Source organism: Balaenoptera borealis (assembly GCF_965194805.1).
Source record: "Balaenoptera borealis genome assembly, chromosome: 9".
NCBI lineage: Eukaryota > Metazoa > Chordata > Mammalia > Artiodactyla > Balaenopteridae > Balaenoptera > Balaenoptera borealis.
The window spans coordinates 54597779-54621475 of record NC_138873.1 but is presented as its reverse complement, the minus strand read 5'-3'; the positions used below and the strand labels follow the sequence as shown (position 1 = coordinate 54621475).

Here is a 23697-nt window from a genome sequence, read left to right as displayed (position 1 = left end):
CTGTCCTGTAAGAGCAACCAGCAGGACTCTTTCTCTAACAGGCAGCAGTTGCTTACTGGGGCCAGTCAAGATTAGAACATTTCAGATGATTTTTTTTTCCGCACAGAATACTTCTTAAATTTAGTAGTACTGACATGGAGAAAGTAAAAGGTAATGAAAAGGAATAGTCCTTGAATACAAATGGGTTAGTTTTCAGATGATAAAAGACAGAAGAATAAAAACGAACATTGGTGTTCAGAAGAAATGCCAGGAAAGAAAAAAAAAGCATATATCTTTCCTTTTATCCAACTCTTATTAAACATAAGACAATGTCGACCTTGAGCTCACTATCTTAAAAGAAGTGCAATATTCTATGAATTGAGGTCATACATAAAGCATCTAAATACGTAGGATCTGACATCCTGAACCTAGGTTAGGAAAAAAGTGTTTGCAGAGGCAGAAATCCAGATTCCACTAGGAATTCTCCCAACAAAAAGATAAGACTCAGAGTGTATACAAAAAACTAAATATAAACAAGCAAACTTCTGTATCTTTGTAGATGCTGGTGGAGTTTTTTTGTTTTCAATTGGTTTTTGTTGTTTAGTTAGTAAATAAATAATATTCTATTATCAATAATGTTAAATGTGGGAAAAAAATGAAAGTAACCAGGATAGGAAATTACAAAAAGCAGAAATTCAATCTAAAATCTTAAGCTAACAATCTTTAAATAAGGCAGCAGTCTTCTAATGAGAGAGAAAACTATTAGCAATTTTAAAAGCCAAACGTTTATACATAGGGATAAAAGGAAAGTACTGCCTAAAACAAATGCATGATTTTAGAAATCAAAAGTAAGGAAGAAAACAGCTGTGACTCTAGCACTTAAATCATATTCCAAGAGAGCAGAAATATATGATAATCCAAGTTGAACTATTTAAGCAATGTCAGACCTCACTTTCTTCACTAATTCCAAAACTTTAGGCTTAAGGGTAAAAATATGCAAATGGTAAAAAATATGAAAAAGTTATTTGATAAAACTGAGGACAGAATAAACATTATGAACTGTTAAAATTATTATATGTGAACATACTACATTTAAAATTTAAAATATTCAGCTATTAGAATCTATGAATCAGAAATAAAATTGAAATCCAAATTACAAATACCTTAAACATATTTAAAAACACTATTTTCTGTTCCTTCTATCCACATAGAATATGTTAATCAGAAGACCACATGACACAGAAAATGTTATAAGATTTTGCTTCATGTTTCCAATTATACACAGTGGAAAACTTTTCATGAATTCAAAGTTTAAACACATGCAACTTAATTTAAAGTCCTCGAGGCTTTATTTACCGTCTTGTGACCGTTCTGGCAGGCCACATGCAGCGCTGTCTGCCCCATCGCGTCCTCAACATCGACGTCACTGACGTGTTGTACAAGGTCATGGAGTAGTTCTGTCCGCCCATTCACAGCCAGCCAGTGTATCTGTGCAGCCATTTAGGTTACTTAACATTTGTCCAAGAGTGTTTCATATAAACGCAGCAGATAAATAATGCAATTATTTCTCAACTCTGAGCATGACATGCACACTAAAGATTAAAATTAAAATTTAAGCCAATATACTTTTTTCCTATATTTTTATATGGGGAAAAAATATGCATGAGGATGTAGGTTACACCACCATGTACTTCAAAATCAAGCATTTCATGGTTTCAAAGTAGTTAAAAATCCTAAACTTAGGATCACCAAATACTCTGCTTCTTAGATGACCATGGACTGTATGTATAGATTATCTCTAGAGAAGAGGTACTGGATATGTTTCCTCCCCCAGAAACAAACATAAGTTAAAAAGTAATTAATATGACAGTAGGTGTCATATTCTTTACTTCCTATATTTTACACATAATGCATGTAACATATATAAATAACATATATGGGGAGGACTAAAAAAAATATAAAACACCTATAAGTCTACCACACAAAGATAATCAATGTTAAAACTTTGGACTATGCTGTCCATGCATTTTTCATCTGACTTTTTTTCCATTAAAAAAATATATCATGGGGCTTCCCTAGTGGCGCAGTGGTTAAGAGTCCGCCTGCCAATGCAGGGGACACGGGTTCGAGCCCTGGTCCGGGAGGATCCCACATGCCGCAGGGCAGCTGGGCCCTTGCGCCACAGCTGCTGAGCCTGCACTCTGGAGCCCGCGTGCCACAACTACTGGAGCCCGTGCTCCGCAACAAGAGAGGCACCGCAATGGGAGGCCTGCACGCCGCGGCGAGGAGTGGCCCCTGCTCGACGCAACTAAAGAAAGCCCACGTGCAGCAGTGAAGACCTAATGCAGCCAAAAATAAATAAATAAATTTTAAAATATGTATATATCATGAAACTTTTGTTTTAAAATGGTAACTCTGAACCCATGCATTAGCTCCTACTTCTTCCCCAAACATCACTGAAATGACAGCAAAGAGTACTTTTTCTTAAAGGACAGACCTATTAAGAAAAAGAAAAGGAGAGAATACAAGAGCAACACATTTTGGAAGCTGGAAACTTCTGTCTGAATTGTCAGAACAAAGAGCTGAATCCTAAACCAGTAATAGAGCACCAAGAAGGTAGATTCAGATCACAGAACTCCCAAAAGGCTCAAGAATAGGTAGTAACACTCTGCTGCACTTCTTGAAGTTACATATAACTTTTATATGCACTGGGAAACCAAAATATTTGTATGACTTGCTTTATCGCAGTATTCATTTTATTGACATGGTCGGGAACAGAACCCACAGTATCTCTGAGGTATGCCTATAAATAAAAACCCAAAACAAGAGAAAGGCAAAGGAATCTCCAGGATAATGGTGAAGAGATATCCCAAATAACGCTGTAAAGCAGGCCTAGAAATCAACCAGTCTCACTTAGAGAACAGCAGTCTCCATAACAGACTCCTTCAAAACTATTCAAGAAGCTGAAAGGTACCAAACACATGCTATGAGGATATGTACAACGCTCAGGGAAGTCTAGTAATGAACTAACAACACGTATTTAGAAAACAAAAAAAAATGTTAAGGTTCGATAAAGGAAGAAACAGAAATAAAAGACATACAGATTGGAAAGGAAAAGATAAAACTATCTCCATTTGCAGATGACATGACTGTCTATGTAGAAGATCCCAAGGAATCTACCAAAAACTCCTAGAACTAATAAGTGAGTTCAGCAAGGTCACAGGCTACATGATCAACACATAAAAGGCAACTGCATTTCCATGTACTATCAAAGAACATGCAGAAATAAAAATTAAAAACAATGTCACGGGACTTCCCTGGTGGTGCAGTGGTTAAGAATCCACCTGCCAATGGTTTGACCCCTGGTGCTGGAAGATCCCACATGCCACGGAGCAACTAAGCCCGTGTGCCACAACTACTGAGCCTGCATGTCACAACTACTGAAGCCCGCATGCCTAGAGCCCGTGGTCCGCAACGAGAAGCCACTGCAATGAGAAGCCCGCGCATTGCAACAAAGAGTAGCCCCAGCTCACCGCAAGAAGAGAAAGCCTGTGCGCAGCAACGAAGACCCAACGCAGCCAAAAATAAATAAATAAAATAAATTTTTAAAAAATTAAAAAATAAAAATAAAAACAATGTCACTTACAATTGCTCCAAAGAAAATAAAATACCTAGCTATACACTTAAAACATGCACAAGATCTGTAAGCTGAATAATACAAAATTCTGATGAAAGAAATCAAAGACCTAAATAAACGGAGAGACATACTGTGTTTATAGATTGGAAGACTCAACATAGTAAAGATGTCAATTCTCCCCAAATTGATCTATAGGCTTAATGCAATTCCAATAAAAAATCTCAGCAAGGTTTTTTGTCATAGACAAGTTTATTCTAAAATGTATATGGATAGGTAAAGAACCAGAGTAGCTAACACAATCTTGACAAAGAAAAATAAAGTGGGAGGAATTACTCTACCTGATATTAAGACTTACTATATAGCTAAAGTAATCAAGACAGCATGGTATTGGCAAAGGGACAGACAGATCACTGGAACAGAACTGAGGACCCAGAAATAACCCCATACAAATATGCCCAAAAGATTTTTGAGAGAGAGACAAAACCAATTTCACGCAGGAAGTATATAGCCTTTTCAACAAACAGTGCGAGTAACTAGACTCCATAGGTAAAAAAAAATAAGCCTTGACTTAAGCATCACAGACAAATATTAGCTCAAAATAGATCACAGGCTTAGATGTAAAATGTAAAAGTATAAAGCTTTTTGAAAAAGATAGGAGAAAATCTTCAGAATGTACAGCTAGGCAAAGAGTTCCTAAACCTGATACCAAAAACACAATCCATAAACGGAAAAACTGATATACTGAACATCAAAATTTAAAACTTCCGTACTACAAAAGGCTCAGTTAAGAGTACTGTAAATCATCTATGCTTCAATTTAATAAATAAATAAATAAATAAATAATAAAAGTAAATAAAAACATAAAAGTGATAGAAGAGTGATTTTGAAGGTGAAGGTGGGAAGGGCAAGGTGTTCTTGAGTAGATCAGCTTGAGGAAGGAGCACACATATAAAGGCTGAAGACCTGGAAAGTGACTCCCTTAACTATCCATGCTACAGACCTTTGGAAGTCTTCATGAACCCCCAGGGGTACCTGAACACCAGTTAAGCTCACTGCTCCAACATAGCATGCTCTCTTGCATCTCCAAGCCCTTGCCAACCTATTCCACAGAGCTAGAACCCCACTACCACTCCCAACCTCACAATCACCACTTACACTAGTCTAACTTCTGTTTGTCCCTTTGGCCTCAGCTCTTGTGATACTTCCCTGGGATGCCTCCTCCAACGCCACTGGTGAGGATGGGTCCCCTGCTCTGACTTCTACAGCATCTCCATCACCTATGTTAACATTCATTACAGTGTGTCACCGTTGCCTGTCGACTATCCTGACTTCCTTGGAAGTTTGGGGAAGACAAGGACTTGGTCAGTCAAATTACTGCTCTAACCCCATACCAGTGAAGTGCCTAGCACATAATAGGTATCCAATGCCGCAGACCGGCTGCAGAAAGCTAGAAGTTCCTGGCGGTGAGGGGTAAGGAACTGAAAAGCACCAGTATGGGGTCAGAAGGGCCAAGACAACTGATGGTTGCAAAGCAAGTTTATTCAAAGAGCATGAATGTATATATAGGTTCAGCACGGAACGAACACTAGGCAACAAATCAGTAAACCTTGTATTTCCACATAATTCTGTCGCCACTATCTATGCACCACTATCTATGCGTCAGCATGCCTTATGGGCCGTTCTTTGGAGATACAGACTTCCCCCTCAGGGCAGCACGTCCTTCTTCTGGGGAACAACCAGGGGCTCTTAGATCCAGAGCAGGCACCTGGAACGAAACTGGCCGCAAGCCATTTTCCTTTTTTACGCTCAATACCGCAGCGTCAGGAGTGCATACCAAGAAAGAGACAAGCAGTTCTCTGCAAAGCAGAAAGCTGAATAAGCTTACAGCTTGGGGGCCACCACAATCCAAGAAAATCCTGTTCAAAGAACAAATGAATGAAGAAACATGAGGAGTCCTTTGTGAGGGTGATCAGCCTACAAAGTATGCAGTCAACAGTTCTCTCCTTTTATATGAAAAATCCTGGGGATCTTGACTCCCCACTGAAGGTTCTTCCATCTCAGGAGTGCTTGACTTTACTGCCCCACATGCTTGGCGGCCACTATTCAATTCTGCAGCAACACATTTCCACCATCCTAGCTAGCTTCCTTCAGCTGATGGGGTCAATGTGCCTGGCTGTTGAATTAATTCCATCATGTGATCTGGGACTAGGCAGGAACATGCTTGGTGGCCAGAATTGTTTCTAAGAGAAGGAGGCACACCACACCAATCAGGGCCACAGGACAGAACACTGAGATTGGTCTCAGGCAGAAAAAGAGCTGAGACTGTTTTTATATAATAAGCCTTGTAGAATCATTTGACTCTTTAAATACATGCATGAGTAATTTTTTAATAAAAATTTTATTTTAAAAAATTTTATATCCCACTTCCCTTAAAGTTCAGGAGTGAAGGGGGAAAATTAGCAGATAAAAACTTATGCGATTAAACAGACTATGTTAGTACTGAGCATCTTATCTTGCCTATACTAGAGAGTGTCCTAAGGATAGAGCTATGTCAATTCCATAGTTTTATAACCCTCTGTGGTACCTACCATATCACTATAGCATCCTGTAGATATCTGGAATACAGTTTTTCTTTACAGAGTAAATGGTGTTACACTGTTACTATGTAACAAAAATGTAGATTATCATAGGAATTGTGAATTCCATATAATAATCATGATTGAACTTAATCTTTAACAAGTCATTCTCAGAATAACTCACATCTTAGGAAAGCTGGTTTTTTATGCCTCAGCTCCCTCCCTGCCCACTGAAAAAAAAATTTTAATCAGAAAGGCCTTGAAAACTAGCATGGTATGTAAATACTCAATATTCTTCTTTATTCACAAATTAAAAGATTCAAAATCTACAAAAACTACCAAAGGAAGGTTAAAAAAAAAAAAAGTTCAGCTTTATTGAGGTATAATTGACAAAACTGTAAGACATTTAAAGTATACATCACAATGATCTGATATACATTGTGAAAGGATTTCCACTATCCAGTTAATTAAAATCTCCATCACCTCACATACAGGAAGGTAAAATTTAACAAAATTTATTTCTGTCACAATGTCAAAACAATTTCTCAGTAATCACATAATTCTATTTTATCTCTACTTCTAAATCAAATATGCTCCATTAAATGACAATATGATTAAAATTTTTGGATTTCAACAATCTCTTCAGAAATATCCCACACCACCCTCCCTATAATATCTATGTGGATCAAAAAAATATAATCATATTTTTGAAAAGAAAGTGACATGGCAAAAAGGATAAAAATACTAGTTTAAGTAAGATATAACAAGTCTGAAAGGATACAGGCTAAAATATTAACAGTGATTATCTCTGAGTGCAAGGAGTACAGGTGAGTGATCATTCCCTTAGTTACCTTTTATTACCTTTTTTTTTTTCATTCCTTTCCTTTTTAAAACTAAGATGAGTTATAAAAACATAGCCATCCAAATTTTCCTACCATGTACATAGTAAAAGAATTTAAAAGGACATAATGAAAAACAGCTGTCCTATAATGAACTCATAACACACCTTAGCGGAGATGCTCCTACAAACTCCCTTGAAAGTCAGTGACAAAAGCTAGGGGATCAAGACTTCAAAATAAATGAAAGGTCATAAAGTTAAAAAATAAGGGGAAAGGAGAAACATGGTGAACCATAACTTCTCTTAATAAATATAGCTGAGAACTGTGTCTCAAATCATTCTGTATCTTCTCAATTACCACAAAGAAGTAACTGCACAAATACTTGTACTACACTTTGCATTACTATCACCTTCAATATTATTTTCTAAAAAGTATTTTTAAAATCACAGATAAAAATTCTTAGCACTTACTGCTGTAAGGCCTTCATTATTACAAATGTTGACATCAGCACTGTATTCTAATAATTTACTCATGCATTTCTTCTGCCTGAAAAGAAAGAGACAGTCACAGATAACTGGTACTAGAAAAATAAACAAATGACAATTATTTTACTGAAATAGTAACTATACTCAACATTAATTAATGGCAAATATCAACTTCCATCTGCAATATTTAAATAAGTACTATAACATCTGAAACAAAACACAAAATTTTTTCTATGACTCAAAGATAATAGGATAAAGAAAAGGCACAATGAGGTTTTCATGCCATTGGGACAAATTCATCATTCAAAATGCTGAGAAATTTCTAGAGTTGACAGAATATTTGGAATAGTAATCTTCATTAGAAATGTCAGACAATATAAGTCTAATGGAAGGGGAATGGACAGAGTAAAATGATGTCTCAATGTTGTACCCTACATTCTTTTTTTTTTTTTTTTTTAAAGACTGAATATCTTTTTTTTTTAATTAATTAATTTATTTATTTATTTTTGGCTGTGTTGGGTCTTCATTTCTGTGCGAGGGCTTTTCTCTAGTTGCGGCAAGCGGGGGCCACTCTTCATCGCGGTGCGCGGGCCTCTCACTATCGCGGCCTCTCTTGTTGCGGAGCACAGGCTCCAGATGCGCAGGCTCAGTAATTGTGGCTCACGGGCCCAGCTGCTCCGCGGCATGTAGGATCTTCCCAGAGCAGGGCTCGAACCCGTGTCCCCTGCATTGGCAGGCAGATTCTCAACCACTGCACCACCAGGGAAGCCCGTACCCTACATTCTTGATTGCAAAATATTTAAAATACTAAGATGAGTTATAAAAACCACAAAATTAATAAAATGCCTATCTATTCATTCCCCTACTTCACTTTTTTTTCAATTTATTTTACTGTGGTAAAATACACATAACATAAATTTATCATCTTAACCATTTTTAAGTGCACAGTTCAGTGATATTAAGTATATTCATATTGTTGTGCAACCATCACCACCATCCATCTCAAGAACTCTTTTCAGCTTGCAAAGCTGAAATTCTATATCCATTAAACAGTAACTCCCCATTCCCTCTCCTGCTAGCCCCTGGCAACCACTATTCTACTTTCTATATATATGATTTGGGCTTATCTAAGTACCTCATAAAAGTGGAATCATACAGTTTGTCTTTCTGTGATTGGCTTATTTCACTTAGTATAACGTCCTCAAGGTTCATCCATGTTGTAGCATATGTCAGAATTTCTTTCCTTTTTAAGGCTGAATAATATTCCATTGTATGTATATACCACATTTTGCTTATCCATGCATCTGTCAATGGACACATAGATTCTTTTTGTTTTAGCTATTATGAATCATACTGCTATGAGCTCAAGTATACAAATATTTCTGCAAGACCCTGTGACAAATTTTGGGGGGTTATATACCCAGAAGTGGGACTGTTGGATCATATGGTAATTCTTTTTTTTTTTTTTTTTTTTTTTTTTGGCCACGCCATGCAGCTTGTGTGATTCTAGCTCCCTGACCAAGGGATTGAACCTGGGTTTCAGCAGTGAAAGCGAGGAATCCCAACCACTGTACAGCCAAGGAATTTCCCATATGATAATCCTATTTTTTATTTTTTGAGGAAGCACCAAACTAGTTTTCAGAGCATCTGTACCATTTTCCTTTCCCACCAACAGAGCACAAGGGTTCCAATTTCTCCACATCCTCATCAATACTTGTCATTCTGTCAACACTGTTTTTCTGATAGCCATACTAATGAGTGTGAGTTGGTATCTCACTGTAGTTTTAATTTGCATTTCCCTGATTAGGGGTATTGAGCCTCTTTTCATGTTCTTACTGGCCATCTACGTATCTTAATTTGAGACACGTCTACAGAAGTCCTTTGCTGCCTTTTGAACTGCCTACCACTTCATTTTGCTCACAATGTTTCCTCCTAGCCTGAGCCATTCCTAGTCACTCTTCAGTATTTATCTCAATTTCCCCTTCATTAAATAATTAAATGAAAATTCATGCTTTGGAAACAAAGTGATACACACACCATATATATATATATATATATATATATATATATATAAATAAATAAAATATGCTTTTTATGTATATGCTTAACTATGCTCAGTATTGAATTAAGGAAATATGATTTAATCCATGGCATGAAAAAGTTTATGATCTAGTTGAGTAAACGATATATATATATATATATATATATATATATATATATATATATATAAAATAGGGTATGTATAATAGCATATTATGTATAATGTTACACAATATAGTATATATAGTATTAATATGAGTATTGAGATACTGTGATTTATAGGAAAAACATATATTTGGTCTTAATCCACACTTTTTGGGTCACAGCTCCCAAACCCTTGGAATTTCCTAAGCAATTAAGGGCAATGGACCTCATTACCTGAAAACGTTTCAGGGAAGGTGAATTTTGGGTCCCACCCAAGGGTGGGGGTTGGTTGCCAGGAGAACCAACCACATGACTACAGGGTACTTTCAGTCCCACCCCGATTTCCAGGGAGGGGAGAGCACCTGGAGGTTGAACCAACTGCTAGTGGCCAATGATTTAAGTCAATCATGACTATGTAATGAAGCCTGCATAAAGACCCAGAAGGAGAGCTTTTTGTCCCTTTCAGGGAGAGCTTCCCGGATGGGAATCAAAATGTTTCTCCGTGTGACCATGCCGGGACCTTCTTTGTTCAGGACCTCACCCTGTGTATCTGTCTCTTCATTTGGCTATTGATTTGTATCCTTTAATACCCTTTTATAATAAATCAGTAATCCAGTGAGTAAACAAACAGATTTTCCTGAGTTCTGTGAGCCATTCTAGCAAATTAATTGAACCCAAGAAAGGGATCGTGGGAACCTCTGATTTATAGCCAGTCAGTCAAAAGTACTGGTAACAACCTGGACTTTTGACTGGAATCCTGAGTTGGAGGGGGTTGTCGGAACCTCCAATTTGTAGCCAGTCAGTCAGAAGCACCACTTGTGACTGAGCTTGCAAATGGCATCTGAAGTAGAGAGTGGTCTTATAGGACTGAGCCCTTTACCTACAGAATCTGCTTCTACCTGAAGGTACATAGTGTCAGAATTGAGCTGACTTCTAGGACACTTTGCTGGCATCCGAGAATTGCTTGTTGGTATGGGGAAGCCTACACACACACACACACACACACACACACACACACACACACACACACACACACACACACACACACACACACACACACACACACAGTGGAACTGGGTCCAGGAACCCTTTGCAAGTATGCTATATATATATATATGACATACAGAGAATATACATAATACATGTACTATATATAACTATTTACTCAGATAATAAATATCTTCGTGCCATGGATTATATCATATTTCTTTAATCAACTCAGTACTAAGCACAGCTGATTACTAATTATTAAATCTTATAATCAATAGCTAAAATTTTTATTAACTGAATAAACCTTTTAAAAGAAAACAAATTACTTTCCTTGCTTTGATTTTTTTATATATAAAATGAGGTTAAATGTCATTTAAAATCAGCTTTATAATCAAAGAAATGGAAGAAAATAAAGCTCTGCGTAAACTTTTAAGTTCAAAAGTTTACAAAGTTCCTTCATCTAACACATTGTTATGAAAACCTTAGAAAATAAATGTTCAATAACGTGAGGCAACAGACCAGAAAGTCTTATTAAAATTAATATTGCATTGTTTAAATTATGTGTGTGTGTGTGTGTGTGTGTGTCTGCACCCATATTGCTGGATTTCTAAAATCTATTCAGAAGCCTGTCGTGGACCACTGGCATATTGTCAAAATAAACACTTAGGTGGGACTGTACCAGGGAAAAAGCTCCAAAGAAGTGTTTAGGGTGGAGGTTGTTGAAGAAAAGCAGCAATCCATAATCCCCCTCCCAAAAATGAACTGCAAAAGGTACGGGGCAATATGAGAGAACTATATCCTTTCTCTTACTTAATAATCATTATTGCTATTTTCCAGAACCCTGAGTAAATCAAAAAGACCAACTAAGTACACACCAATTTTGCTTAGAATGGAGCTAAAATGTTAACTAACACATGAGTTCTGCCCTTTATGAGCTCACAATCTAGCCCAAAAAATAAAGAAAAAATGTTTCTGGGACTTCCCCGGCAGTCCAGTGGTTAAGACTCCACACTTCCACTGCAGGGGGCGCGGGTTCAATCCCTGGTTGAAGAACTAAGATCCCACATCCCGGTGCGGCAAAAAAATTTTTAAAAAAGAAAAAAGAAAAAATGTTTCAAATCTGACCAATATGCAACGTAAGGATACACAATAATTTTTAAGTCTTCCTTTTTTATATTCTCATACAATCATAAGCAATGCTGGATCCTACTGTACAGGAAACAACTATTTTCCTGCCCAGACACTGCAACAATTATAAGAAGTTTATGGTAACCCAAATGACACAGGGACCAGTCATCCACGTGCTCAGAGGCAGCTTACTGGGTTTTCCACTGGAAAGGAGGGCAATTTAGTATTAATGCACTGATGGCTGAAGACAGAAACACTAAAGCAGGCCAAGAGAAATACTCTACCCCTCTGACAACGATAGATGAGGGGACAAAACAAAAACCCCCATAAACCAGATAGACCAGCAAAAGGGGTAGAATTCACCTATGACTTCTGCTTCAGTCTAGACAAATTTGAACTTATAGAGAAATTAGAGCCAAAGACTATTTCTGAAACCATCAAAAGCTACAGGAAGCAACAAGCAATCAAGTCACTTAATAAACATTTACTGAGCACCTCTAAGTTGTACAAGGCATTCATTCAATATATAAAAACCAAAATAGTTAAGTATGGAATATCAAAAGTAATCTTTATAGAAATAGAAAGGCATCCAAGTTAGATGTTATGTTAGGGCTATGGACTCTTCTTACTCCTTTTCTCTTCACTGATTTACCATGTGAATTATGTAGTAATATCTGTTATATTTCTTCATCTTTAAAATGTAATGGTCTCCAAATTCAATGTCTCACCAAAAAAAAAAAAAGAAGATAAATATGTGAGGTGATGGATATGTTAATTAACTAGATGACAGAAACCCTTTCACAATGTATAGATCAAATCATCATGATGTACACTTTAAATATATTATAATTTTATTTACCAATTATACCTCAACAAAGTTGGAAAAAAAAAAAAAAAAAGCAATGGTCTCCTAAATGACTAAATCTCCTACTACAACAGCAGTAGACATTTTATCCCTGCTGTGCACCAATCTGTCCTTTCATTTACAGTTGTTGAGACACTGTACTAAGATATTTTTCTATACGTAACTTTTTCAGAGAGCTTTGTCACTATCCTACCAACATTTGGGATAATGTATCTAGACCTGAGATCACTTCAACAAGGGAATGAATGATTTAGTCTATGACCTTGGGCGTCACACCCTACAACATACCTAATGTGGCCAATTATTAGAAAAACAATTGTTTAATCAGCACGTTACCTCTTGCAACAGTGGACAACTAAACTGGTTCACGTGCTAAGTCAGGAAATGGGACAGACCAGACAGGGTCAAAGGGCTATGCTTCTCCTCTGTCCAACTGAGACATCACTATGGTTCTTGTCTTTCTGGTTCCACTTTAATCCTTGTCTACAAAAATTTGGCCTCAGACTGAGGCAGTGGACAATTTTAGTCACATATCCATCTCACTTAGGCAGCCACCTCAACTACCTAGAATTCCTGTTCAAAACAGTCAACAAAAATACTTCCAAGAGTAATCAAAAAAAGAGACACATAGGCATAGCCTTTCATAGAGAAGTTTTCCAGCATTCAAAAAATGTTTATAAATGTAAAGTTCCTCAAGCCCTGAATCAAAAACTACTTATTTTCATTTTAAACATAATTCCAACTATTTTAGTCTGGTTTCTCAGTCCAACAGAATTTTAAGAAGTGAAAAATATTGTGGAGGCAGACACAGAGACGTGACTATCTGAAATACTTGACAAAAAAACTAGGTATAGGGACTTCCCTGGTGGCGCGGTGGTTAAGAATCCGCCTGCCAATGCAGAGGGCACAGGTTTGAGCCCGGGTCCGAGAAGATCCCACATGCCGCGGAGCAGCTAAGCCCGTGCGCCACAACTACTGAGCCTGCGCTCTAGAGCCCGGGAGCCACAACTACTGAAGCCCATACGCCTAGAGCCCGTGATCTGCAACAAGAGAAGCCACCGCAATGAGAAGCCCGTGCACCGCAACGAAGAGTAGCCCCCGCTCGCCGCAACTAGAGAAAGCCCGCGTGCAGCAACGAAGACCCAACGCAGCCAAAAATAAATAAATTTATTAAAAAAAGAAAACAAACTAAGTATAATGTATTTACTCTGTCTTTAATTGCATTAATAGAATTAACTAAACAATGTGGAAAATAAGCCATGGAGTTCGACATGGCAAAAGACTACCAGGAAAAAGGACACTAAAACAAAGAGGTGAAAATTATGCTTTTCAGAAAATGTCATTATCATACTAGTAAAAATAAACTTTGACAAATATATCTTCAAGAAGAAAAATATTAGTAAACTTAATAAATTATTAAAATTATAGTTATTTAAAAGTGTAACATAATAATCCAAGACCCTCTTCCCAAGGCAAATATTGGGCAAAAGAAAAAAAAAAATTCCCAAATGAAGGTAGAGTGCCTTGACTACTCTTAGTCATAACTGATAATACAACTTAAGCTACTTAAGAAAAAATATTTACCCATTTCTAGCTGCCAAATGAAGGGGTGTACAGCCTGAAATATCTTGATAGTTAGGATTTGCTCCTTTCTTTAAAAGCAGAACCAAGCATTCCACCGATCCACAACTAAAACAATATTAAAAACAGTTCAGACACATTTAACAAACAGCCATAGTTGACATAGCTTACTTAAAAAACAAAAAGCCCTATTAAACACATTATTTTGGGGGTCCATATTGACCTACAATTTAACTCCTGTCACAAACAGTAAATATCCTCTACTTTCAAGATGGTACATTCTACTACAAAAGCTATGAAGTATTTGAGAAGTTCATATAAAGCAAAATAAAGTATTAGCACATAAAAGAAACCATATAGTACTCTCAACTTTTGGCTTTCCAGAATCCAAATTTATATTGAAAAATCAATTTTATTTAGGTAGAGTAATCTCTACCTAAATCCTAAAGGGTGATGAGATATCAACAAATTGATTAGTTACACACTGGAAAATTATGAATAAAAATCATTCCCACAGCTAAGTAAAAAATATAAAGGCAACAACTTCACATGCAATTAGCATATAAAATCTTACACTGGTGGGATAAAAGTAAAATTTTGGTGAATGTACCCTCTTAAGTATATCCAGGAAAGATAATCCCCGTGCCTAACCTTCTCTAATCTGATCTAGAGCAAGCTAAAACATCAGATATTAAGACTTGAGTCCAACCTCAAGATTAACAATCTATTTAGTGAAAGCATGTAATTAAGCATAGCACACTATGCCCTCGACAAAACAAAGAACCACTCAGCTGTCTGTTCTCATCTCTCCATAACTACTATGGAACACACTGATTCAAAGCTTACTGATCATTACTCTAGACCAAAATTTAATCCAAAATGTCTTCGTCTTACTTTGCTGCAATATGAAGCAAGCTTCTTTTCACACGTCCAAATGCATAATTGACATCAAACTTTGAATTTGATAGTAGCTCAGAAACAGACCTATGCCAAAAGAAAATTGAGTCAAGGTTAAAAAAAAAAAGTTTTTAAAAACATAATAACTCAAGTTAATAGCTGTTTAGCGTTACTCTTACCAATTTTTCAAAAGGTTTTGTCCCGCATCAGCCAAAACACAAGGCACTACTCTCTAAGCGTAGCACAGCAGCCAGTGCAGCGTCATCCAGAAACCAACTGCCCTCACCTATAAACGGGTGCTGAAGGGTTCCTCGTCTGCCGCTCTGACTATGTCACCTGCTCTGAGGACGCCTAGGTTGGCTTCAGCTCCCACTAGACTCTTGAGAAGCAAAGAGAGCAGGACTGGCTGCTCTCCCTGCAGAAAGTTGAGCCTATCTATATTAATTTTGGTCAAATAAGAAAAGTCAGACAAAAACATGTTTTAATTGTATCAGACAGGAGTTCAAAGCAAAAAAAATCATTTATATTTTAAACGTGTTTCAAAATACAGTGTCTCTTTACTTTCTCCTCGTCATACCAAACTACCCAATGGCTAACCACAGCAGAGCTGTCTGTTACAAGTATAAACATCTCAACACACAGCCAGAAAACCACACCACACGTGCGCCCTGTAAAAAAAAGTGTCAACACTACATCAATAGAAAGAACATCAAAGTAGTAGAATATTAGGGAATAACTTGTCCATCAGCCCTAACTTTTTGCTATAAAGATCAGTAGTGACCTCTAACAGAAACCATCATAATGTGTTTTTCACGGTCAGTGACCAAGCAAATACTTGTTTTAAGTTCTGACTATGCATTTAGAAAATCTCTTATCACAGAATTTTACAGTTGATATGGATCTTAGAAAATCTTGTTTCTTATTTCACAGACAGAAAATTATAATAGAGGTTAAATAACTTGCCGCAGGACAAAACCTATGTCCAAACTCTATGGTGTGTTTGTGTGTGTGTGTACACAACATTTAGGTAAATTTATATTCTTAAAAAATATAAATTTGTGGAAAAAATATATATAAATTTGTAAATAGGCACTCACCTGTGTTGATCAGCCATAACCATTGGCATTAATGTATAAACAGCAGTTTCATTATCTAAGTGTTAAAAAAAAAAGAAAAGGAATTAATTTATCTCCTACTTTTTCCAAAGGGAGATACTTATGACTACTTCACAGTTTTCTTAACTCTAAATAAAAAGCTAGGAGAAGAGGTGGAAGAAGATTACGGATAGTGAAAAACACCAGAGGTATTGCAAGATTTGCAATAATGCACAATGTTTCATCGTACTTACAAGTACTTTGGAGGAATGTTAAGTATATATGAATATCAAAGATATATATGCTAAAATTATTTTAAAACATTACATATACATAGTATTTGCTCCTTGTCAATAACACAAGAAATTTTTAGAAGCTTTTACGAAACAGCATTAAAGTCTTATTTTTACTTATTATTTACCTCACATTTTCATTTATTATCTTTTATAGAATAAATTCACAGAAATATGATCCAAAAGAAGTTAAAAGTCAGTAACATCTATAATCTCATGCGATACTTATATAAATTTCAGATAGTCTTTGAATTTTTTTTTTTTTTTGATGTGGACCATTTGTTTTTTTAAAGTTTGATATGTACATATGTTGTTCATATCATATCTATCTATCTATCTATCTATCTATCTATCTATCTATTTATTTATGGCTGTGTTGGGTCTTCGTTTCTGTGCGAGGGCTTTCTCCAGTTGCGGCAAGCGGGGGCCACTCTTCATCGCGGCGCGCGGGCCTCTCACTATCGTGGCCTCTCTTGTTGCGGAGCACAGGCTCCAGACGCACAGGCTCAGTAGTTGTGGCTCACGGGCCTAGCTGCTCCGCGGCATGTGGGATCTTCCCAGACCAGGGCTCGAACCCGTGTCCCCTGCATTGGCAGGCAGATTCTCAACCACTGCGCCACCAGGGAAGCCCCCAATGTCGACCATTTTTAAAGTCTTTATTGAATTTGTTACAATATTGCTTCTGTTTTATGTTTTGGTTTTTCTGGCTACGAGGCATGTGGGATCCTAGCTCCCTGACCAGGGATCAAACCCGCACCCACTGCTTTGGAAGGCGAGGTCTTAACCACCGGACCGCCAGGAAAGTCCCTGAATTTACTTTTATGTATTACTAATGGTCATTCCTCAATTCAATGCATATTAGAGCTTTATGTTTTTTAATAAGTTATTTACAGAGAAGTAACCCTGACAAGTCCCATTTAGCCCTTAAAAAGTTAATAGCAGTACTAAAATTTATGAGTTAAAGTTTGAGAAAGAGGATATCAGCATAGTATCAAAGTATTTCCCCCATAGTGAATTTACAGTGGAGAACCCAGCAGATTATCACCTTAATCATCTGATAAAGGGTAACATCGCCAGAAATAATACATATCAATATCTTGTAGCCCTTGAGTTTCCATTGAGAAGGGCACATCACTTTTGTAGTATTCTTGCCAAAAATCTGTAACTTTAATCTACTCATGGGAAAACATCAGACAAACCCAAATTAAGAGGAATTCCACAAAATACCTCATCAGTCCTCTTAATCAAGACCATTAAAAACAAGGAAAAATTGAAGAAATATCACAGTTCAGGGGAGGTTAAGGAAACATGACAACTAAATGCAATGTGGTATCCTCAACTGGATCCTAAAACAGAAAAAAGACATTAGTGGGAAAACTCATGAAGTTCTAATAAAAGTCTGGAATGTGGCTAACAGTATTACACCAATATTAATTCCTTAGTTTTGATCACTGTTCTTTGGTTGTATAAGATGTGAACATGAGGGGAAGCTGGGTGAAGGGTATACAGGAACTGTGTAATAATTATGCAACTTTTCTGTAAGTCTAAAATTACTTAAAAATGGAAAGTTAAAAAGAAAAAGAAAAAAGAGGGGGAACTGTTATCATTAAAAGATTCTTAAGAGATGAGTCAACCAAATGTAATGTGTGGACCTGACTGGATATTGATTCAAATAAACCAACTGTAAGTGAATATTTCTGAGGAGAAAACTGAACATGGACTGGGTATTTGATGAGAATTAAAATTACTGTTACTTGTGTTGGCTCTAATAATGGTATTGTGATTATGTTTGAAAAAACATTATATATTTAGAAATATATCCTAAAGTATTTAGAGGAAGAGAAAAAAAGTTACCATTTCTTCCCATTTTTGTTCATTATTTTACTATTTTTGAATGTATACATGAAGAGCAATTTAGTCCTAGTCAACATTCACAAGTACAGTATGCAGACGCAACAACTCTTTCACTGTAATAATAATTTAATAACCAAAGAATCCTACTAATAACAGCCAACATGTTTTAAACCATTACCTTAAAGGCACTGTTCTAAACACTTCACATGCATATGCATCACCTCTTTTATCCTCACAGCCACCTTACGAAGTAGGTACTAGTATTATGCCTATTTTACAAATGAGAAAGCTGAAGCACTAAGTAAAGTAATAAGCCGTGTGATGGTGGCATTAAGTGGCTAAACTGGAATTCAAAGCTGGCTGATTCCAAAGCCCCCACAAGAAAAATCTTCCACTGCCCCCAGTATACACTATATAAATAGCCAAAAGGTCTACAATACTATTCTTAACATGTACAATACAGTCTAACTTGTTTTATTCTCTTCCATCTCAATTTTTTCAAAATGCTGACTGCAACCACTAAATTATTCTCATTATCTAACGGTGAGTCACCAAAAGGAGTTGAAAAGCACTGCACTAAGCCTCCCTCAGCATGGCAACATTCTTTCTCTCTCATATAATACACGCCCCAATAAAAATCTGAACTTCTAAACCATGACAATTTCAATTAAGTAACTCCATAATAAACAGTCATAAACAGGAAATACCCTTATTTGTGAATTTAAACTTATAAATCAAGATAGTACCTACTTTTAACTGAGCACCATAAGGTTCGCATGGGTTTTACTTACAGGGTGTTTATTATATAAAATTTAGAGGTAGATCTTGTTTTTTAAGTAATATCTAACCTTATTTAAAAAATAGCTCACATACACTAAAAGGTACGAAGACACAAATATAACCACAACTATGATGCTAGAAGGAGACTATCCAGGAAATACTATACTAAGAAAGTACTGAATAAAATTTGTTGTCAGGTGCTTCCTTCTCCACACTCATGAAGAAACCTTGAGAACTAGGTATATAACAGAAGTTTTCAGAGTGATAAGAAAAGTTTAATCAATCTCTCATTTTATCAGATATGTTGGCCATTTTTATTAATAACATTTCAGAACTCAGCAACTAAAAGGAAAACCTCAAAGAACAGGAAGCTCAGATTCACTATGCTATATTCAATGTCTCCTCAAACCATAAAATGGGAGAGATTTTTTAAACACTTGATAATTACCCTAATCATCATTCAAATATACGCTCAAATGGGCTCAAGTTATATTATTTTATTAAACAAATTACATTCACTGTAAATGCAGTAGTTTAAGATTATTTTTTCCACAAAAATGAATAATATAAGCCAACTTTTTAAAGTCCACAGAGAATCTATATCCCTAAAATAATTGTTTTTCCTTCACTTCCTCTCTCACAAGAATACTCCTGGTTAGCCCTGCCTAAGATGACTCAACAACCTGCACTCCATTACTTAGTGGGAATACTCAGGTTTTCATCATCCCAAGGAAACATAAATACGTCTTCCCAGAATTCAATAAATAAAATATCTGCAGGTTAATCCTATGCAACAAAGTTAATTTTAGAGTGAGAGCTGATTAAAAACTTTCCAACATTAATAATTAGTTCCAATCTAGTGCTCATTAATCACTGAAGTCTAACAAGGCAAGATAAACATCTGATTATTTCCTAAATTTAGACAGATCTCAGAACTTCTGTTCAGCCCTTAAAATGAAAGCACAATCTAGATTTTTATAATTAGAATGTAACACACACACGCGCGCGCGCACACACACACACACACACACACACACACACACACACACACATTTGAAAGAGCCAATCTCAGAGAATTCAAAAAGATTCATCAGAACTTAGGGACAAAGATAAATTAAAAGGACAGGATGAGCAAACGCACTATAATCAAAAGAAAAACAAATGTAAGCAACATAGGAAAAAGTTTTATTTTTAATTACTCTAGTTTCCAGGGACTCTCAGACTGTCGGTGGAACTTTCTTTTCCAAAGAGTTAGTTGAGAGGTTGATACTCAGTCTTAAAAATGTTGATATAATTAGATCTATATTCTTCTATGTAATAATCCTAAGGAAATATTTATAAAGGCAGACTGAGATTTAAAAATGTACAAAGCTGTTCCTCATAAAATCTATTATAAAAACAAAAATTAGATTCAATATTTGTTACAATTTGTTACAAACTATTAAATCCTACAAAATAATTAAGCATATTTAAAGACAAAAAATGTTGTTTTCTAAAAGCAAAATAAAAGACTATATGTAGTATGATCTTAGTTTCAGTAGAGAAAGAAAAAATAATAATATAAGGAAATAAAGAAACTACTAACATTGTTTATCACTGGGTGTGAAATAACAGATTATTTTATTTTTCTTTCTTTTCAAAATTTTCCACAATGAAAACACACTACTTTTAAAACAGGAAACATTATCAAAGTCTTCTAAGTCATATTTACGTAAAAAAAAAAACAACAACGTGATTTAAACTGAGCAATACAAATACCGTGTAAATGAAACTACACACGCAGCAACGGATACCAATAATTTGCGGAAAATGAGTGAGATCAGCACTTAAGAAATGGACTCAAAGGTGGAAGGTGGAAAGAAAACAGAGAAAGAAAACGTTGAAGCCAGAAGTCTTGTTCCTAAAATCAGGATCATTTTCAGTCTATTACTTTACACTAGCAAGGTACCAAGTACAAAATTATCTTTTGAGAAACAGTCGCCACAAATCATCCTGTTCTGAATCATGAGAGAGACAAGGGAAAATTTTTTTCAGAAAAACTATCCCCAGGTCTCCAGTCCCACATTTCTTTTATGGCTCTCACCCAAGTTCTCCTTCCCTAACCTTACAGATCACCTCTCCAGCAGCAATTCAAAGAAATTAAAAACAAAATGATATAAGATAAACTAATGCAATGCATTAAAATAAAAAAATCACCAGACTTAAAAAAAAAAAAAAAAAAAAAAAAAAAAAAAAAAAAAAATCACCAGACTTAACTCCTACCCTTTCTCTCAGTTGGGCATACAGAATCAAGCCTCTTAGAGACAGCAGTGCCCTCTCCCACTACCACTAAACCATCTGAATTCATGAGGCTGCAAACAAAACGGCTTTCTTTCTCATCTCTTTTATTACTAGCGTTTTACCTATTCTGAAGAAATCCTAGCACACTGAACTAAAATTCCTAAACGACAGGGCTCATGCCTTACTCCTCTCTGTAGAAGCGCCCCAGCCCCCTCCGTCTGATGAATAAATGAAGGCAGACACGCATATTAAAGGAAAGTGTATATATGTAAACACACACAGTACTTCAAGTACATGTTTCATATCTGACACCCTTTTATTTATTGTCAAAGTACAACAGTGCTCTACATTTAGAAAAAGAAAAGACTGCTTAATTCCCCTCAGCAGCTTAAAGTAAACAATACTACTTGGGGAGCATCTCTCTAGCCCCAGCAGGCAGCGACTGTAAAATGGCCCACAACTGTGATGTTTTCTGAATCCGATCTCCGCCCTCCGGGTGATATTTCTGCTCCTTCGCCAAAACCCCTAATCGATAGTCTGAAGAGACTTGGGTCTGTCCTGCTTCTTCTAGCAGCAGGACCCTCACAGCCCGGGCCCCTCCCCCAAACTCCCACCTGCCCTGGGCGGGAGCGGCGGGCGAGGGGTGGCAGGGGGTCCCAGCCCGGCCCCTCCCTGCCAAGGAAAGTAATGTGGGCGTTTGTTCAGCTTTTGGTTAGTTTTACCCGCCGGGCCTCCCCGCGCCCCGAGCCCCGCCCCCGGCGCCCCTAGCCCGCAGCCAGCTCACCGTCCGGCAGCTCTACGGTGCGCGCGCGGCGCAGCGAGCGCGTCAGGCGATTAAGCTGCTCCATCGCTCTCTCCATCCTCGGCGCGCCCTAGGCGCTACCCCTGCCGCGCCCGCGGCCTCCGCGCCCAGCGCCCTACATCCCGCCCCGCGCCCGTCCCGCAGGTGGAGGCGGCGGTTCACCCGGGCCAGCACCCGGGGCTACGGGGGCCGTCTAGGACCGCGTCCTCCGTCCGGGGGCCGGGAGCTGTCGGACAGACCACCGAGTGGACACCCACCGCCGGAGACGCCGCTCGGGCCCTTCCTGCCGCCGCCGCCGCCTCTTCCCTCCCGGACTCGCACAGCCTTCTGGGAGCGGTAGTTCCGAGCCGCGCGCCCGGGGCGGAGCCACGCTGGGTGCGCCCGTGGCTCCCCGCCCCTGCCACGCAGACGCCAGGGTACGGCGGTGTGTGCGGGAAGCTGTGCGCAAGCTCGCGGAGGGACTTCTTGGGTGTCCCCACGAGCCCCTTCTCCTGCACCGCAAAGCTGTACGAGAGCAGCTCCCTTCAATTCTATCACTCCCCCCTATATAGCCGATTGGGGATTTGCACGGTTGTTCTTAAATCCATCGTCAATCATCCCAGTTTTGGTATATTTGTTTTCCAGATACATGAACTGTTGAAATATTACATTTTCATACGTTAAAGAATGATAAAGTCAAACAAATGCAAACGCAGAATACACTTTTTCCTTCGTTGCAAGTAACGTAACCGTAGCTTAATTATTTGTCTCCCCTGCTGGGCAATTTCGTGAGGGCAAAGCCGTCCCTTTATCTTGTGCCTTGTATTCCCGTACTCACCACGGCACCTGACACAAAGTTGAAACTTTCGGGAAGATATGGATGATGACATCCTAAAAGAAAATTTTAGTTTATTTGGGAACAATGCTTAAGTGTCAAGATGATGACAGATCCCAGTGGGAAATCCAAAGACTGATTTCGTGAGTTGCAAAAAAACTTGACAATACCAACAAGTGTGGAAGAAATGAATTATAAGGAAATCAGTGGGGAAAAATCATATTTGTCAGCTCTACACAGAAGTAGAGCACAAGCCAGGATAAAAACACATTTGAAGCAGCTGAAACATTAAAGAATTAATCCAATCCAGGTGAATATGAGCCTACCTAACACCACTGAGAATGAAAAGAGGAATTTTGTCTTCTTGGACATAACCAGTGCCAAGATGATGCTGGAGTTAAGAGAGAAACAAAGAGCTTGGTCTTTCTCAGCTTCTCCTTCCTCAAAGAGGCAAAGCTGTTCCTGCAATGAATGGGCACATGTATGTTGGTGATATATATTAGCTGGCCCAGAAGGAGAAAGAGAATCTCACCTGCCTTTCCAGGATATGCAGGGGCAGATGGTGGCTGGCATGGGTGTTCCCTGCCAATGCCATCCTGAATCAGTTCCAGCCTGCTGC

At 37.6% G+C, this 23697-nt stretch overlaps 1 protein-coding gene and 1 long non-coding RNA gene across 4 annotated transcripts in view; one reads left to right on the top strand and one right to left on the bottom strand.

Moving 5' to 3' along the window:
- HACE1 (HECT domain and ankyrin repeat containing E3 ubiquitin protein ligase 1) overlaps window positions 1-22587 on the bottom strand; it is a 94352-nt gene extending 71765 nt beyond the window's left edge. Inside the window, exons 1-6 of one of the 3 annotated variants that reach the window (XM_082405210.1) lie at window positions 22247-22587; window positions 16259-16313; window positions 15159-15248; window positions 14268-14372; window positions 7502-7577; window positions 1336-1467 (exon numbers count right to left, since the gene is read on the bottom strand). In XM_082405210.1, the coding sequence (XP_082261336.1) occupies window positions 1336-1467; window positions 7502-7577; window positions 14268-14372; window positions 15159-15248; window positions 16259-16313; window positions 22247-22322 (534 nt within the window). In that variant the 5' untranslated portion in view covers window positions 22323-22587. Of the gene's footprint in view, window positions 1-1335; window positions 1468-7501; window positions 7578-14267; window positions 14373-15158; window positions 15249-16258; window positions 16314-22246 lie in introns of those variants that run through there. The other 2 variants (XM_082405209.1, XM_082405211.1) reach the window with 2 other exon arrangements.
- Window positions 7585-9731, top strand: LOC309634837. The gene is made up of 2 exons (XR_014248461.1): window positions 7585-7939; window positions 8285-9731. It is a non-coding gene; the product is annotated as an uncharacterized lncRNA (long non-coding RNA).
- Window positions 22588-23697: the final 1110 nt, after the last annotated feature.